We start from the raw sequence: 19,661 nt of genomic DNA, 5'->3' as shown, positions 1-19,661 counted from the left end.
GTTGATACATAGCAGGGAGCCAGGTATATAATCAACAAGCCCACTTGAACCCCATGCCCCCACTTCACAAGGAGGGACTCTCCACCATCTATCTGAGGCACAGTGGTCTCCCTAGGACATAAATTCTCCCTTATAATGACCGCTACCCCGCCGCCCCTACCCCGGGTCCTTGGCTGATGGAATGCCTGGAAACCCGGCATGGTGACTTGTTCTGCAGCGAATTGGCCATGGCGAGTTGGCTGTGGCAAATTGGCTGTGGCGGGTTGTCCCATTCCGAACTCAGCAATGGGCAAATTAACTGTAAATAACTTATATAAACAATTCAATTTAAACTTTCTCAGATTCCATAAAAAGTATTTTACAGGTGGTCCTCAAGTTACCGCCTCATGGAACCAGTCATATACCTGTCTGCCAATTTTATGACTTTTTTGCAGCAATCGTTAAATGAACATGGCAGTATGTACGAACACCATGGTAGTTAAGCAAAGGCCACAGTCAATATTGTTCACTATAGCATGGTTTTGCTTGCTTTGCTTGCTTATCCACTTTTGCTTCTCTGTTATGTGCAGCTGCAGCTGAACGGATGTCCAGAAATTAATTCTTAAATGCACAAAACTACATTTAATATTAACTAGAGAACCTGTGATCCATTGAGTCATCATTTTAGCGATATTTCCTTAACTAAACAAAGAAACAGAATGACCATGGGTGGGAAAAAAATCAGTTGGAGCTGGAGTGAGTTATGACTTCCTATTAGCTTCGCCACTGAATTTCCTTGTGGGAAGCTGGTAATGAGCATTGGAAATCTCCCTCTCTCCCCTTTCCCTTCTCAAGGAGCAGGTAGGTGACCACAGCAGTGTGATAGTGGCACTAAAGCAGCAGAACCCTGGCAATGCTGAAGCAGCCACAGATTCCCCCAGAGTCATTGACTGAAATGGGTGGCCATAGAAATTGAACAAATAAATAAATAAAATGTTCATTCTCTTTGTAGTAATAGGTCCCAGCATTTTGTAAGTTAGCCCATTTGAGGTACCTTGGTTGAAAACATTTTGCCCCGAGAGGCTTAATTTTGTCCAGTTGAGAATTTAGTAATCTATAGATATTCCTTATATGAAAAATTTGGACATAGCAAAGAAATAAATCCTCACACAATTCTTGGATTTGTTATTCTAACCAGTAATATATTTAGATCAGCCCCAAAACTAGCTTAAATAAATCTGACTTTGACTCTCTCCCATCTCTAAGAGGAGGCTTCTGCTTTTTAGAAAGTGCTGGCTTTCATGCAATAGCAATGTTTTCACTTGGTATCTTGACCCATGAATTTGGTTAAAGAGATTTGGGTATGCCTGAAAGAAAACAAGTAATAACCAATAGATTTTAGATAAGAAAGAGAAAGCCACGTGATCTTATTAGAACAGCATTTATCCCAATCTATACTTACAGCTAAATGCAAAGGACTTCTTGCTGATGTTGAATCTGATTCCTCGAAAAAGTTATTTGTTTTCTCCAGAAGCTATAACAAATAAAAGAAGGAAACCATTTATATCTATGGTGAAGAGGTAAAGCACATAACATGCACATTTAACATATATCCCCTGAATTAATAAGAGATACTAAACCTGGATTGAAAGGAATGGATTTTTGTGAATTGGTCCTCCCTAAAACTTCTCCTATCTTCTAATTTGCTCTGAAACATTGGGGACTCTTCAGAACATCTGGGAAGTTATGCAGGGATTGCAAGGAAGATAACAGCAACATTTACATTGCATCTTTATTTATACAACTCAAGGCTTGATACAGAATGCTCCCACCTCCTATTTTCTCCACAACAATAACCCTGTGAGGTAGGTTGGCTGAGAGTGACTGGCCCAAAATCACCCAGATGGTTTTCTTGCCAAAAGAGACCTCATTGTCTTCCAGTTTCTAGTTCAGCACCTTAGACCAAACTGGCTCTCAGTTATTAATTATCTTTTGTTTTTTAAATTTCTCACCTCTTTTTCCAAATCATATCAACACCATCAAATTATGTCTTCCTCTTTTTTCCTTTCTCTTCACCCACTCAATTATATCCTCATTCATTCTCTCTTTAACCAGAACATTTCAAAGCATTTCTTCTGTAGTGCTGGCTTACTTGTCAGTCATATCTTCTTGACTCTATATTTTCTTATTTTTTTGTATTCAACTCTTTTTAGGTTTCTCCTGACATACCAGGCCCATTTGATTCACTTCCAGAAAAAAAGTCCAGAAGCACTCTTCTATACATAAAAAGTATTGCTTTTGACAAATATTCATTCCTTACAACAGATCATGTACTATTCATTATTTTTATGCTTCCTCTTTTTCCAACAACTTTCCCATCTTAAGAAAACATTCTATCAAATAGACAAAGTCATCTACTTGCTCTCATTTTTAACTATTTAGGTATAATTGATACATTAATTTTCAGATCTATACTCTTTTCACTGCATCACACAAATTAACTAACATTTACTACAAATCATGTATTTCTCAATAACTTACTGAAGAACAAATAATAAATCTCTAAAATACTCCTTCCAGCATTCTTTCATTTTACTTTCATCCCCAAATCATTTAATCACTAAATCACTTCTATTTTTAACTAGCTGTACCCGGCCACGCGTTGCTGTGGCTCAGTCTGGTTAAATGGAAAAGAAAGGAGAAAGCGCACGTTTGTAATATGTTTAATTTCACAATGCTTGTGGGTATACAATATTTTTTGTTGTTCCATTGTCTGTGCAGATATAGAGATTGTCTGGTTTGCCGACTCTAGAACACGCAACATATAATTGTCCATTACCTGTCACAGGTGTGACATCTATATAATAGTAGGTATATAAAAACACGCGCATATTCGAATGCAACATTGTGTCAAAATTTCAAAGCAATTGGTGAAGAACTTTCGGAGATTTAAGATTTTGAACAAACAAACATTTACATTTTTATTTATATAGATAGAAGATGTCATGCATTCTGATGGAAGCTCTTTGTGTAGCTTCTTCATGTACTTCCAAAACAATGTTTTATTTCTCTCAGAATTACCCTACATTTTGTCTGCCTTTTAACATTTTAACTGTAAATTGATTTTTTTATTTCATTCTTTGTAATTATGTTTTTGTCTACATACACATTATAAAACTTTTATTGTTTTTTGCAGCAATTGTTCTTTTATGTGGTTAATAATATACCATTGTTATTAATGCTCAAGCAAATTGCATTCATTCAAAATGTTGTAATTTTGAATGTTGTAATTTCTCCCCCCAAACTATTACGGTTATTATATTACCACCATTCATTGGAACACAACATGCAACTATCACCAACCTATGGATTTCGACTTCATACACAATCAGAACAACTTAGATTATACCAATTTACTATATATTTTCTGACATGATTTTAGCTTTTTCATCACTCCACAAGGATGACACTGCCCCACAAGATCAGATTACGTGCATTCAGATCTATGTATCCTTTCCCTTAACCTTAGTTTTGTCGATGTTTTTCTTTTATTTCACACATATCTGGAAGAATAGTAACATTAAGTAGATGTAGGGGAACATACCTTTTTTTTGGACTCCAACCCTTTAGATTTTTTTAGACTTGTTTTATACATACATAACATACAGTATATGTTCAGGGTTTTTTCTTTTTAAATTAGACTTCGATATATCTTTTATGCTTTTTAATGTACCCTATACTCCTTATACTGATTGTATCCTACCCACCTTATGCTGGACTACAATGTAATAAAGATTTGATTTGATCACATACTTAGTACTTTTCAGATGTAGATCAGTTTATCAGATTACTTAACACAATTGTAGCTGTGCCACATGCAAATTCCATACAAATGGTAAGAATAATATCAGCACATTTAGCAAATATAGGATATCAGCAATTCAATCAAAGCCCTGTTCACCACAAGCACAAGCACACTCACACTATTCTATTCAAGCTAAGAATACTAATCTAGAGGCTACACACTCTTGCCTGCGTGACACCAACTAGAGTATGTGCAATGTATTGACACATGAAATGATAATTGAACTGAACATTTTGAATGGAATGCTGACTGTCACTACAGTATATTTCTTTTCAATCTGTGTGAGACAGACAAGCTGCCACCTTCATTGGAAGGCAGATGCCACTGTCTTTTTAACATTCTTTTAATGTGTTTCAGTTAAGATGTCAAGAGAAGCAGACCTCGGCAACAGCTGCAATAGATTTTATTAGATTTTTGCCAGTGCATGGTATGAATATAGTACTTCAACCATTTGTTTTCAGTTTCATGAGCTATGACTGTGTTAATCTCTGTTCTCGGTCTTTGCTGCTCATTCTCCAAAAGGCCTTCCAAATAAAAATAAAAATAAAATTTTATTATTTCTGATTATTTTTATCTTAATCCATGAATATGACCCAGTTACCCAAGGATCAACATGAAAACACTAGAAATCTTGTTTATACAAAGCGACAAGTTGATTTCTGAATGAAAAGGGATGGAGATAGTCATTTTTATGGGGGGGGGGAATTGGTAGTATTTTTTAAAATATCATCGAGCTATTAATCAGAAAGCAAATGAGCAAATAAAGGTTAATTGGCTTGCTGCTGAAAATACTGAAGTCTGATGTAACGTCAAGCATAAACACAAAGTTAAAACCGAGAGTTCTTTAGGTTTTCAGTTGCAAGAAAATAGGCAATGACAAACTAACTGAAGAAAATGAAACGTAAAAAACCTCTAATGATTTTCTAGCTCTTAACAAACTTACTTCCTCATACTAATTGAAGATAAATTACCATGGGAATTTTCTATAATTTTATATAGTACTATAAAAATTGATGTCCTGGAAAACTGCTTTTGCCAAGTTTCTGTATAAATACCTCCAGGCAACAGGATTTGTTAGACTAAACTAGCTCAACATTAGTTCATAATATCTATTTACTGACACATTTGAAAAAGGAATAATGTGCCTTTGGGGAGTACAGTTATGACTCTGAGTCCTCTGTGTTTGATCTGCAACTATAATCACACAAATTAGGTATCTGAGATTATGCATATTAAAGCACTAGTAAGTTGCCAGTTTCACTGGTGATGGGCCTCAGGGTTTAATGCTCTCACCCTTCTGTTTAACATCTATATGAAACAGTTGGGAGAGGTCATCTATCAATTTAGGGCAGGATTCCACAAAGTGATCAATATCAACCCCGAAGCTTGAGGGGCCTATCCACTATTGTTATTGTTGTTGATATATTATATCAATATAACTATGAATGTTGTTATTCATAGTAATATTAACTAAAATAGTATTAAATTATTTTCATGTCATATATAGGGGTAGTTGTACAATCTGAAACCTCATGAAGGGGTTGACATGCTGAAGACTTTGGAGCTCTCTGGTTTAGGGTCTAGTACCATCAATATATTGTAGGTTTTGCCCTAGGCCCCCTCCAAGCAGTGCTGTTGATGTTTCTCTCCTGATGTTTGAGGATGTGCAAATCTGGTTGGGGAGAAACAGACTCAGGCTCTAACTTGACAAGTGTATTTGGATCCCCCAATTCTGGGAATTCTCTGTCTTCAGCTTGGATGGGATTGTACTTCCCCATTTGAAACTAGTGTACAATCTGGGGAGTTTCTTGGATTCACATTTCCTGCTCAAAAAAGCAGGTGGCAACTATGGTCAAGAAGGCCTTTGCAAAGATTCATCTAGGGCACTGTCTTTGCACTTGTTGATCATCAGGAGATCCTCCAAATAATCAAACACCCCTTTGTGATCTCACAATTGGACTGCCACAGTGCATTCTAAATGGGGGTTGCCCTTAAAGACCACTCAGAAACTACAACTAGACCACAATGCAGAGATGCAAAGAGTAATGGGCACACATCAGAATGCCCATGTGACATCATTGCTCTGTAAACTACATTGGCTGATACTTGGTTTCTGGGTGGTTATCCTGAAAGAAAGCCCTTCATCTTATGATTATGAAATATCACTGAATGATCACACTTACTATTTCTGATCACTGCAGCTCAAAAGAATTAGCACAATCAAGAATGAATTCATTGTAAAATGAAACTAATTTTAACATAGTAAAAGCAGACTACTATAATGCTCACTCATCCACTAATGCCTAGCTCTGTCATTCACATATTTTATGAATGCTTGTCTACAGAAAAAGATGGTAAACGTCAAGAATCTCTTCATTCCTTTTCATGCTAAGATATTATTATGAGAGCACAACTACTTTTACTTCTGGACTGACATTTGGTAGATAGTCAGGTCAGCATGCTTATTTTAAAAGTAAAGAAGCTGAACCATGATAATAAAAGGGAACTCAAACTTGTAAATTGTCAAAAGCTACAAATTTAATAGCTTTAAATACTCCTGTTTTCCTATGGGTCAGCATCTTCTAAAAAAATAGTAACACAACAACTATTATCGAACTAATTTCACAAACAGTCTTATACTCACCAAGTATATTGCTATGGGGAACCTAAACAAAGGCAGGTATGAAATTCAACTAAATAACTGCACAGCATATGGTAGAGTTGATAGTTGCTTGGGTGGGTTACAAAGAACGAATCACAATGATTCGACTTTTCTTGACAAATTAAGGAAAATACTAGCTTACTTTGGTAGTTAACCTACCAATGGTGTTCTTAAACAATGTAGAACATACATTGAGTAGGCTGTCAAGGAAGTTAGTCCCAAACAGTTTCACCCATCACATCCTCAGTATATATCCCAAAAGAAGACTGTTTTGACCATGACAAGAGCGTTCCTTTTTCATCTCCTCATCACTACATATTCCATAGGCTTCTGAACTTGCAATTCAGAAGAATTTCATAAGTCGATTCTAATTATCCCTCGTTTCTCTATCAACTTTATGTTGGAGTAGTAAAGTAATGAAAATGTTTGTATGTCTCCCGCATAGCCATAATCCTAGGCAAATTTACAAATGTAACATTGTTCAATGTTAAAAAAATAATGGTAATAGCTCTGCAAATTTAAGAACATGTTATATTTGGAAGCCACTTTTGCAATGCAACATCTCAGCAGTGATTCAGACCTACTCACCAGTTCTAGACACTGCCTGTGTCCATAGGCAGCAGCATAGTGCACAGTATTATAGCCATCTCTATCTTGGATTGAAGGGTTCGCTTCATTTTGAAGAAGAAATTCTAGACACCTGTGGATTATTTAGAAATATAAACAAAAATGTTACCATTTAACTATATGTTAAATGATACCAAGATAAACATTCACTTAATGTTAAAATATTGAATACCAACTTTTTATTTCTACTTAACTGAATCCTGCACCTGTTGAATCTTCAGTTCTGCCATATTCACTGGGATTTTGTACAATGGTAATGGCCTGGAAGTTACATACTTGCTATAAGATGCAATTAAAAGCATTCCCACTATACCATTTTCTATAATGTTTAGTTTCTATAAGTGAATTAACCACATATTAAATATGTTTTCTTATGCGGAGGTTTAGCCAGATTTGAGTTACATTCTTCTCAACTGAGGGTTCCAAGATGCAGCAATAAGAGTTGCTATCTATACAGCCAAAGACAGCTTTTGTGTTTCAAATAACCACACAGTGATAATGAGAAATGCTTTTGTCACTTTAGCTCTTCAATGACTATCTACTAAAATGTTATTTGCTATGCAGCTATTCAAACTGAAGAAACTATTTGGGATATTGGAGTCTAACATAGTTCCCAATAATTACTAATTTTTAATGTCAATTGCTTTTGTTATGTTACTTTTTTTAAGGAAATTTTTTACGACAGAGATTTGATACATCACTAACTACTATGTATATTCAAGATATTGGTTATTGATATAACAAAATCTACAACAATAATCAGAAAGATACCAACTCAAAGTATCACGTTTATGAAGGGAAGATTTTTCTTACAGTAGTGATTACAATATTCATGACATAAAGACAACAGAGCCAATCTTCAAGCCTTATTAAAAGGCTACAGCAGCAACTAACACACATATACACACACATCTTTAAAAACACAGACATACATAGACATAACTAGGTCAACACATGTAGACTATCTTCTATGGACTTCTGGGGGGGGGGTGCCAGGAAAGAGTATAGCAGTTTGAAATTAGGGGACTTTAAATCTATTCCTTGCAAAGGTCAAATTTGCTAAACTTTTTAGACTTCTGTCAATTATTACTTGCTGTAGGGATGGGGAAATCTGTTAGAGTTAAGATTATGATTCTGAAAATTAATGAATTCTAGTTGATTCCACGTGGCATAAAGGGAAATTTTCTGGCATAGACAACAGACGTTTGTTTCTGAACTTCTTCTTCTAAATCCTTGACATGTACCAAGCTGAAATAAGTAGAGACATCTGCAGCAAAACTCATTTCAAAGTTTTTGGACACTATTAAGATCTCATTATTACATTTTCCCGCCACCACTGTATTCTTTTAGTGATATCCAGTGAACTTCTCCAAGTGACTTGGAACCTTCTGAGTTCTCATCCAATAGAAGAGAACCTAAAGTAGTTTCATGTGACATGCCATCATGATCCTTTGAGAGCAAAATTTATTGTAATCATCTTGACTTGGATTCTGCAGTTTTGACAGTTAGATAGTAGAGGAATTCAGGACAGCTTTAAGGCATGACAATGTGCTCAAGGAACTTCATAGAGTTCAAACAGGCATTTATTTGCTCAAACTTTGCTTCTCATGGCTTATTCAAGTAATAGAAAGGGAGTGTTTAGCTAGATCCAGGCGTTTATACGTTTCTTCTTAAAAGCAGGAATGGTACAATCTTAATTAAAGAAAGCAGGCAAACATCTTTCAAGGAAGGCTACTTGAGCTGTTAGTAGATAATCAGATCCAGACAGTCTTGAATAAAATTGATTTTTAACAGAGGTAAACCTTGGTCTTGGCACTAAATGTGCCTTGATTAGGTGGTGGGATAATCCTTTCTTTACATGCAGAGAAATGTGGAATTGCTTCTACAGGACTTTTCAGGTGTTTCTGATACAATCCATTATTTTGGAGGGATTGGGTTAGCTCAATCTCTATATCAGGGGTGTCAAACTGCCGGCCTGCGAGCTGGTTGCATCAGACGGAGGCCACGCCCACCCCAGCTCCGGCAATGCAAAAAAAGTTGTGATACATCGCGACATGTCACATGACGCGGCGAGTTTGACACCCATGCTCTAGATAGTGCTACTGGGGAATTTCTGCTCAAGGCTATATCATTTAAATGGTTTGGTGCCATGCTGTTCAATGTTTACATTAAACTGCTGGGGGAGATCATATAAAATTTTTAATGAAGTTCCATCAATTTATTGATAATATGCCAGTTCTGTAGTACCTTTTTATCAGTTTCAGGTAAAGATTAGTCGGTGTAACTATTCAGTAATGGGGTCTATTGGATAAAAGTCAGTAAATGTAGCCTCAGCCCAAACAAGATGGATTTCTGTTAGTGGACGGTTAATCAATTTAGGTGAATGAGTGACTCATGTTCAGTCAAAATGATTAAAGCAATATTATTCCCTCAAACTGTAAGCATTGCTCTTTTTAGCTCTGCATGCATTGCTATGAAGCATGTATGAAAGGAGGCCCTGCCAGTGTCATGATATTGCTTTCATCATTTTGCAGATGGCTATGTAACTTTTTAAAGTAGCTAAATATGAAATAAGCCAGTACACATAAACATATATCTACATCAATACACAAGAATGCTAATGGTTAGCATTTTATGGTTTCAGATGTCAAATCCAGCACTAAACAGAGAGACAGAACAAAACTAAGGAATGGACATAACTGCAACCCACAAAAGGAGAAGCGTAATGCAGAGATGTGGTCAAAGCGCTGTACTGATGCCAAACTTACAATGCAGCTTCTTTTTCTTTCTTTTCATTGGATCTTTCAATTTCTTCAGAGTTTTCATGGGAGTTACCCAAAATATTCTTTCTGAATGAAAAAGGCAACTCATTTTGAGATTCTTTGGTATAAACTACTCTTAATCGTTTCACTTCAAACAGTAAATACATTTATGAGTGCTACCAGGAAACTTTTAAATATAAATGTTTCACAGATTGGCATATGGCAGGAGTCATAAAGAGCACTCAGAAATGGGAAGTATTTCTAGGGTCCTTATTCTACACCACAGCATCACATTCAGCTACAGTATTTTTGGAACTGCTTTCTGATATTTATCATTTCATCTCGTCTTTGCTAGATACAGTCTCCCTCACCAATTCTAACCTGTCCCTCACCAATAAAAGTATTCATGAAACTACCTATTTGCAAGGAGAAAGTAATGTATCTCATCTAGAAGAAATGTTCTATTGGATCCTCTACAGTCCAGTGTTTCTCAACCTTGGCAACTTTACGATGTGTGGACTTCAACTCCCAAAATTCTCCAGCTAGCAACACTAGCTGGAGAATTCTGGGAGTTGAAGTCCACACATCATAAAGTTGCCAAGGTTGAGAAACACTGCAGTCTACACAAATACTACTTATGTGTTCAACTCCTCCAGAATCCTCTCTATTCTAGACCCTTCCTAAAAGGCTTCTGCAATGGCAGAAATTGCAATCATGTCTAATTCAATGCAAGTACAATATGAATTGGTATTAGCTGTGACACCAATATCAAAAGACAGTGGATAATAAAAAAAGTTGTTGAGAATACTAGAGTATAAAAGTATCATTCTTATTTTAAAGATATTCTCCCATTGGTAAAAGTATAGATGAAACACATAGAGTAGCTAATCAGAACAAGTAACAATGACAGCCATATTTTCTTTCTCTCTAAATCCACACACCATTTCTTATGTAAGCACAAATTAAGATCTATAAAATATTGTTTGCAATAGCTTGCTGATTCATTGAAGGAGGCATGAGGCCTACAGCTTCATAATTGCTATCTTAGCAATGTATTACATTAGTAATTCATCTTGATGATGATCTTAGTTTGTTCATTATTATCAGGGCTTTTTTTGTCATAGAACGCCCAGAACGGAGTTTTGGTTTTTTTTACAAAAAAAGCACTGATTATTATAATCACATTCTTCCTCAATACAGAAGCCTTTTATGTATCCATTTAACTTGCAACTGACAAATGAGCCAACAGCAGTAAGACAACATCGTCATAGTTTCTCTCCAATGTTTAACAAAAACATTGTGGTCCATTTAAATTCTTCTGAAATTGGTTTGTTAATTTTTAATTTTAACTTAAACAATTTTTTTTACCGAAAATGCCAAAAAAAAAAATTCTAAATGACCAAACACCACGTGTGTATTCACAGTGATGGAGAATAAATACATGCAATTATAGAAATACAAGTGGTATTTTAATTTATGTATACAACTGTATACACACAGGTAGAAAATTTGCAATATACTGTATGGAACTGGGCTTTAATTTATTTGTGGTTAAAAGCATTATTAATAATTTTACACATAATATTACCTTCAAAACACAATATAAATACCATGGATAAGTGAGACATTATTTCATTAGATTTCATAGATCCACCCAAAATAATTGGAAAATGATGTAACATGGAATTTTTAAATTTTGACTGGTTGCATCTCTGGTTAATATACAGTATTATTCTCATTACTAAACCAGTTCTCCCATCACCCTTAAATGTTTAATTAATACTGTACATGTCCCTTCAAGGTCACTGTCTGCAGAACAGTGTAGCTCTTAAAATTACAAAATTATTTTTTCCCCTAAATCAATCTGTTTATCAAGACAGCTCCAAGTAACAGTATGTTAAACTAGGTATTTTTTTTCTATGCATGACTTTATTTTTCAATAATGAAAACTAAGGGGGGGGGGATTGACTCAGTCATCCATCATAATTCTCTATCTTCAGACACACTTTTCAAATAAATCTTTTTATCAAGAGTTAAACATTTTTCTAATAACCTACTGGAGAAAAGGTCATGAATTTGATGGCACACAGTAGTATGATCCATCAGGGAATTTTAATGATCTCAATGTGTAAATTATATAAAACTTAACTTCCAGTGGGAAAGATGAACCTTTTTTTTATTTCAACTGTATGGAAATTCATAGCTCCCAAAAAACCAGCTATTCAATTATAGCCTTTCCCCAGAGTTCAAGATATTGTTACTTGCTCTCAGAATAGAGGCAAAAGTGCATGAAGTTTATCATTTTTAAATATGAATAAATCATAAATCTATTCTGTTTTATAAGCACAAATCTTGGCTGAGCCCCAGAAGCTTCTTTCCGATTTCAGTTTTCCAATTAACAATGTGTGTACAGTCACACATGTGGTATAGATATACATATGTATATGTGTCTCTATGCATCCCCATATGTGGGTGTGTTTGTTCAGTGAAGTCCTGCTGACATTGGGATAAAAAGATAGGATTGTTAGGATAGTTGTCTTTTAGGAGATTGGAGAACACTTCAGATCAGCCTGCCGGCCAGATGTATCATGGCGAAACGGCACCCACCCATTGCTGGCAATGGAAAAAAAGTCGCAATATGTCGCAACACATCACGTGACATTGCGAATTTGACACCCCTGGCATAGGAGAATATTGGGGCTTGGCTAATGAAACTAGGGGAGAATAAAGTACACATGAGCTAAATTACTTATCCACTTACTATGGTAGAGTTGTTCTTTTAACTGAAGACAAAACTCCTTTCACAATATATTTAGGGTAGACTAATATTTTTCTTAAGGCATACTAAGGAAATATTCAGTTCATAAGGTCTATCTGATACATCAACATGGCAAGCCTTATACATGTAACTATAAATCAGATGCAGATACCAAAGACAGTAAATTTACAAGGACGGCAGAGATTGTCCTTGTAAATTGCAGCTGCCCATATATACAAATGGTATCAATATACATATTTACTCCTTCAATGCATGAAATTATAAATTTTCTCCACTCCCTACATTTTATCATAATAAAAAAATGATTTCTTCAGAATTTGATGGAATTGTTTTAGATATTATAGGATATTTAGATTTTGAGAACCAGTTTATAGAGGAATACTTCATTTAACGTTATCATTTTAAAGAATATATTGCTAGAAATCTTGTGCTTCTGATATAAAGAACTATATTATGAAATGAGCACCAAAGCCAGAAATATTGTGGCATAGTGGAACACAACATGCTTACAATTTCAACATTCATTCAAACTAAAAGAAAATGTAAAGTTTCAATCACAGGGACCATTAAGAATATAAAGAGGATATTTTAACTCCATCATAACGTCATGCTCCTTACAAACCTTTATCCCATTGCTTGAAACTTAAAACTATTTTACATCTTCATATGACAAGAGTTTTCTGAATGTCTCCTCTAATTCAAGAAAATTTAATATTCAGAAAAAAGCTTAAGAATACCAGTCTAGAGGATTTTTGAGCAACTGGATAGTTTTATATGCAAAAAATAATGATATTTTTTTTTTAAAAAAAAACAACTGTCATTTTTGTTGTTCAGTAGTTTTGTTAACATTTCGGAAAACAGATTAAACATTTATATGCCATATCTAACCATGTGAAAAGCAGTAGCAAGGTAAACACAAAAAAAGGGAATAAAAGATAAAGAAGTTGAAGCTGGTTTATGCAGAGATCAGCAACCTAGAAGGAACCATGCAATTGCAAAAGTAACTCAATATGCAGGAGCAAGTAGTTACTGAAAGCAATTCTAGTAGCTGGGACATTAAAGAGGTATTTGATTCAAAGGGGGAGTTTTTGCTTAAATGAGATGAAGAGAATAGAAATGACACCGGCTTAGCAATGAATTAGAAACAAGGAATATAAATAAGCTTGTTTACTTTCTGTCCATGTCTGAGGCTGCAGCATAATGTAAAGCTGTTCGTTCCCAGTCATCAGTTTCATTAATATTGGCCCCCGCAGTTACCAGCATCTCAATACATTGAAAATGACAATTTGCAGCTGCATAGTGCAAAGGTGTTCTGAAAAATAAATAGAAACATATTAGCCAAGGCACTACTTGAGTAACAGGATACGATTATGTTAACTGTTTCTGACAGCAACATTACTATAGGGAGAACCCATTTCAAGGTACAACAGCAGTATTTAATTGAATGCAGAACATATTCGTTCTTTTGCAGTGAAGATTTGAAATAAGCATACAAGAAATGGCTAAGAAGTGAACCAACAAAAAGGGTATGAAATGCTATTCAGCTAACTATAAAGAATAAAGCATAATAAACCACTGGCTTACTGTAAAAATAAATACGATTTGTTAGAAAGGAAAACACTGTACAGAAAGATATCTAAGCTGTTGTCATTATAGTAGTTAGAAAACAAGATACTCATATGGCTTTTACTGCATGCCTAGTAAAAAATTAATTATTTAATTTTAGGGGGGAAATGTTCAGAAGGTAGGGTAGGAGCTTTGTTTCCTCTTTCAGATGTCTAAAAGTTGCTTAGTTAAAGTGCAGAAATACAAGAGATAACTTAGAGTGACTAGAAGAAAGGTACCTTTTAGAAAAACTCTTGATTCAGCTGCTTAAATGATAACGGAGACAGTGCAACTGCCTATTCTACACTTAATTTTTTTATACTGAATCGTTATTTCTAGGCAGCCATATATATGAACTCTGGTGCAAACTAATATAGAACAAAACTATTCAAATCTTACTAGCAAGAATATACCATTGATATAGCATATATCTGTCTCTTTTAGGATTACACTTTGGACAGGAAAGGTTTATTTCCTATAAAGGAAGTTGTAACCTTATACTGTAATAAACATAGCCATTGCTGCCATATGTCTGAGTCTTAATTCTATCCTGTTATGTTTGCACTTCACCTAGTAGGTATAAGTAAATGTATTGTTGTTATTATTACATAATCTCAAACTTTGCTTTTACTTTGGGGAGCAGAGGGGAGGGGAGGAGAGGAGAGGAGATCATCCCAGGTTTAGGATGCTAGTTAACCTATATCGTTCAATGGATTCCCAGTCTGGAAGCAACATGTTTCTCCATTGCCAAAGAAAGGTCTCCTGCATTATCGGTCAAAAGATACTGTGTAAACATTATATATATTTTTTCTCCCTGACAGATTTCCTCAGAGGAGGATTACAAATTGAGAATGTTCACATCTGAATTCAGTGCTAATCCCACAAACAAAGAAGGATAAGTAACTGAGCAATAATAGTCTTGTCTGACATCCTACATGATATTCTTGAACTTGCCAGAACATTGTTGGCATTAAGAATTGTAACAGATGTTTTCCAGAGATGAAGTATGACAGCCAAGCATGAACGCCTCTTAATCCTGCTCAGCTAATTCCAGTATCATGAAACTGAGATCTAGATTTCCACATTGATTTTTAAAGTTTTTGTAAGTTACAAACCTTCCATATTTGTCTTTTTTATTTACATCTGCTCCACTGCTCTGCAAGAGTTTCACACAATCAACATTGCTGCAAAGATACAGAAGGAAAAGAATGCATAAATAGAATAAAATAGTGCTGATGGGGAAAAAAATCTAAAGTTGAAAAAAAAACATGCTTAACCATTCAGGAACTGGGAAGAACAAACTACAACATAAAATATGAGTAAAACAGTAACTGTTAGCCTTTCATGACATGGGTCTAGGTTACTTCAGGAACTGTTTAATCCCACTGGGATTGGCCCACCCTACCCGTGCTAGCAGAGAAAGAATGCTGCAGGCCGTGTCAGCCAAAGAATTCCAGCTGATGGGGTCCAGGAGAAGAGCCTGCTCTTCTGACATTCCCACTCTCCTGACATTCTGCAAGAGTTTGAAGACCTGGCTCTGCCAGTTGGGCAATGGGGCAACATCACACTGGAAGTGGTTGATAGATTAATAATAGATCCCACTTCTCCCCCACTCGTCCCCCACTCATCCTACTCCCTGCCTCCCTGGGAAAGCCAAGGGAAATCATCAAAACAATTAAAAAACAAAAATTAGAATATTTCGGACATGTGATGCGACACCCAGAAAAATACGCCATACTCCATTTAATCCTCCAGGGAAAGATTGAAGGTCCAGGCAGAAGAAGAACACCATGACTTCAAAATCTAAGGGATTGGTTTGGACAAAACTCAGCAGCACTTTTTCGTGTGGCTGCTGATAAAAACAGGATCGCCAACATGATCGCCAATGTCCGATAACGGATATGGCACAAGAAGAAGAATAGCACTTAGACTTATATACTGCTTCACAGTGCTTTACAGCCCTCTCTAAGAGGTTTACAGAGTCAGCATATTACCCCCAACAATCTGGGACCTCATTTTACCAACCTCGGAAGCATGGAAGGTTGAGTCAACCTTGAGCCAGTGAGACTCAAACTGCCAAACTGCTGGCAGCTGGGAGTCAGCAGAAGTAGCCTGCAGGACTGGGCCACCAGAGATCTTATAGCTGATAATTTGTATTTTATAGTGTTTTATTCTTATTGGATACATTTTGTTGCATTGATTTTTTCTTTTTAACTTTGTAAGCCACCCAAAGTCACCTCATGGTAAGATGGGCGGCCAAAAAAAATAAAAAAGAAATTGAGAAAATAGTGTGTAAGCATGTCTTCCTCAAACTCTAAAACAGGGGTAGTCAACCTTGGCTCTTTTTCCTGAACATAGCTGGCTCAGGAATTCTGGGAGTTGAAGTCCACAAGTCATAAAAGAGCCAAGGTTGACTACCCCTGCTCTAAAACATCATTTGTACTGGTTAGCATGTATAGGAATTATTCACAAAGCCTTTATCAGAATGTACCAGTGCTCATTTTAGATGACAACGCAATCAGCCCTTGGAAAAGAAGGATTCAGAATTCACACCTGCATACATGAGCCTCTGAGTTGGTCATTACAAATGAAATCAAGCATTTTCCAAGGCAACAATCATGTGAAAGTTTCCACATAGGGATCCCAATGTGCTGTCTTAATTGCTATCTGAACAAGGTTAAAAAGTATTTGGCTCAAATTGAGAGCAGCGTCTAAATTTATGTACCAGCACTGCACTATTAAAAACAGACGTCTTGCTTCACTTATTAAGGTAGACTTGCTAATTTCCAATTAATCTGTTCTAAAGCTTTATCAACCATAAAACTATATGTTATAAAATTGTTGAAGATGATATGATAGAAACATACCAAATACATATTTCACGTGGCTTTTTGAGAATCTTAAAACTGGCCAAAAACGTTTTTCAGTGGGATGAACATGGTAAAAATATGTGTACCATATTATTTTAATTTACCTCTCGGGAAAAAAATATTTTATTACTGTATTTTGTGACTGGCCAAATACTGACTTCACTGCTGGTATTCAAACATTCTAACTTTTCTCCTCTCTGTGATACAGTAGTATGAATGTTTGCAAGTTCAAAGGTAAAGACATTCCAAAAATAATTATTTAAACCAGTACTGTAAAGGCTCAGCTTCATTGTCTCTACCATTGCACATTCACAACTGATTGAAATAATGGATGCTGAGTTGTTTTGCTTGAAACAATGGAGTAGGTATAGTCCTTTTCAATAGCTACTTAACAAAAAAACAAAATAATATTTTGTGGACATACACCTGTCAAGGTTGCTATGACAGTAAAGCACTTTATTGTTAAGACAAGAATCTATCATGTGTTAGATTAGCCTGGCACCTTCCAGATATACTGAGGTTTCCAAACCAGAATGGTCTTTAAAAAAAAAGAAAAAAAAAAGTACTTAAACCTCACTTAGGGATGCAACATAAGCAAATATGTCTATTTAGAAGAACATCTGACCAAAGTTCAGAGAACTTTAGTTCCAGTTAATCATATTTAGCAATATAACTTAGGACAAGCTGTTAGTTTACAGCTGAATCTTAACATCTTGATGTTTAGCATATTTATTTATTATTTATGTATTATATTTTTATCTGCCTTTATTAGTTTATAACTCAAGGCAGCAAAAGTACATAATACTCCTTTCTCTATAACAACCACCTTGTGGGAGAGAGTGACTGACTGGCCCAAAGTCTCCCAGCTGGCTTTCATGCCTAAAGTGGGGTTAGAATCAGTTCCCTGATTTCTAGGCCAGTACCTTAACTAGTACAGCAAACTGGTCTTCTCATATGGCCAGCATACAAGAGGTTCATTCTAGAGCAGACATGTCAAACTTGCGATGTCATGTGATGTTGCGTGACGTATTATGACTTTTTCCCCATTGCCGGCAATGGAGTGGGCGCGGTTTCAGGATGATGCATCCGGCCTGTGGGCCGGTAGTTTGACACCCCTGTTCTAGAGGACCCTAGTTATGCTTATTGCGATGAAAGTAAGGCAAGGAAGGGGCTGGCCTACAGCTGCAATACCTTGTTTCCTTTCCATGTATGGAAGGACATGTGAATAACTGAACAATTCAAGGAAGAAAGTTCCTTAGTCTCACTATTCTTTCTTCTCCTGGCTAGAGAAGTAGACCTTCCACTTTGATCCTTCCCAGATCTACTGAGATTGCTCTGTTCTCTATTACTAATACTTACCAGCCATGTTCAGAATTACGATACATACCCTTAAGGAATCTTTTTTTCCCTGAACCTTTAGACAATTCTTAGTTAAATATGTGAATAACAAGAGCATTCTTTTTAAACAAATTACATAAATTTAATCTCATTAATTTAGTCAGGAAGAACACTGCACACAATTCATTTTAACACTGCTTAATTTGTTCAAGACCCTTTGACTCGAAGTTATCTTGCACACAGCCTACTGTGATGAATGGGAACAGCAGAAAAAGACAAAAAAAGCACAGCTTTAGATCATTTCAATACATTTATAAAGTGCAGGGGAATATTCTGTTGAGAAATGTCTTGAATGAGCTAAGAGAAACCTTGAAATACATTTGATGCATCGGCTCTTTCAAGTGTAACTAAAGGAATTGTTCATATTCTTCTTCCATCAATCTCTTGACTGGAAGAATTGTGTTACTGTGCAGTCTATGGCCTGCTTTTTTCTCTCTTATCCCTTAAAACAAGTCTTCAGATGCATAAATTTTAGAATGGTAGATGTTCACCCTTCCTTTTTATAGCTTGCCTTTGATACAAGGGAAGGCACACTCTATTAAAAGGAGTGATCTGGCTGTAGAACTATGAGTATTTATTTTCTTTCCTGTCTGGCAACTCTGTTTTCCAGGACAGTAATTTACAATTTGGCCTATATTATAGAACAAAGTATGGGCTTGTCTGGTCTAGCCTGAATGTGCAATGAAGAAAAATCCTACCCATTTGGGAAAGAAAGTAACAAACCTAGAATATAACTTTTGTCCTTGAATGCAGGTCCATTTAGTGTGTGTGTGTGTGTGTGTGTGTGTGTGTGTTTACTGCTATCTGGGCTAATTCAAATTTGCAAGTGTAGACATCTGAAAGAATTCTGGTTCAGTATAGGAATGGATGTGAACACATTGCCCCTGTCCTGCTTTTCCTTTATGGCACAGCAGCCAATTCCTTGCAATACACTGGAGGGCAACCCATTTCTGGGTGAGGGAAAATCTGCCCTATTAAAGAGAAACAGCCCCTAGGCCCTGGAAAGGATTCCCCACATGACAGCGGATAAAAAAGGGCAAAAGAGAAGTGGCTCAAAATTTGGGTCTCATATCTCTTCTTTTACACTATTCCCACATTACTTGGCCCATCAAAA

At 35.9% G+C, this 19,661-nt stretch overlaps 1 protein-coding gene across 4 annotated transcripts in view; it reads right to left on the bottom strand.

The window, feature by feature from the left end:
- Nucleotides 1-19,661, bottom strand: part of ANKRD44 (ankyrin repeat domain 44) — a 79,864-nt gene that overhangs the window by 22,637 nt on the left and 37,566 nt on the right. For all 4 annotated transcript variants that reach the window (XM_029283550.1, XM_015813043.1, XM_029283548.1 and 1 more), the window contains exons 12-16: nt 15,395-15,463; nt 13,846-13,986; nt 9,902-9,982; nt 7,095-7,206; nt 1,442-1,513 (exon numbers count right to left, since the gene is read on the bottom strand). In XM_029283550.1, the coding sequence (XP_029139383.1) occupies nt 1,442-1,513; nt 7,095-7,206; nt 9,902-9,982; nt 13,846-13,986; nt 15,395-15,463 (475 nt within the window). The remainder of the gene's footprint in view (nt 1-1,441; nt 1,514-7,094; nt 7,207-9,901; nt 9,983-13,845; nt 13,987-15,394; nt 15,464-19,661) is intronic.

The sequence above is a fragment of the Protobothrops mucrosquamatus genome, unplaced genomic scaffold, assembly GCF_001527695.2.
Source record: "Protobothrops mucrosquamatus isolate PMUCROS unplaced genomic scaffold, P.Mucros_1.0 scaffold129, whole genome shotgun sequence".
In the NCBI taxonomy this organism is placed as follows: domain Eukaryota; kingdom Metazoa; phylum Chordata; class Lepidosauria; order Squamata; family Viperidae; genus Protobothrops; species Protobothrops mucrosquamatus.
Note: the sequence above shows the minus strand (reverse complement) of the source record. Positions and strands in the feature narration are given on the sequence as shown.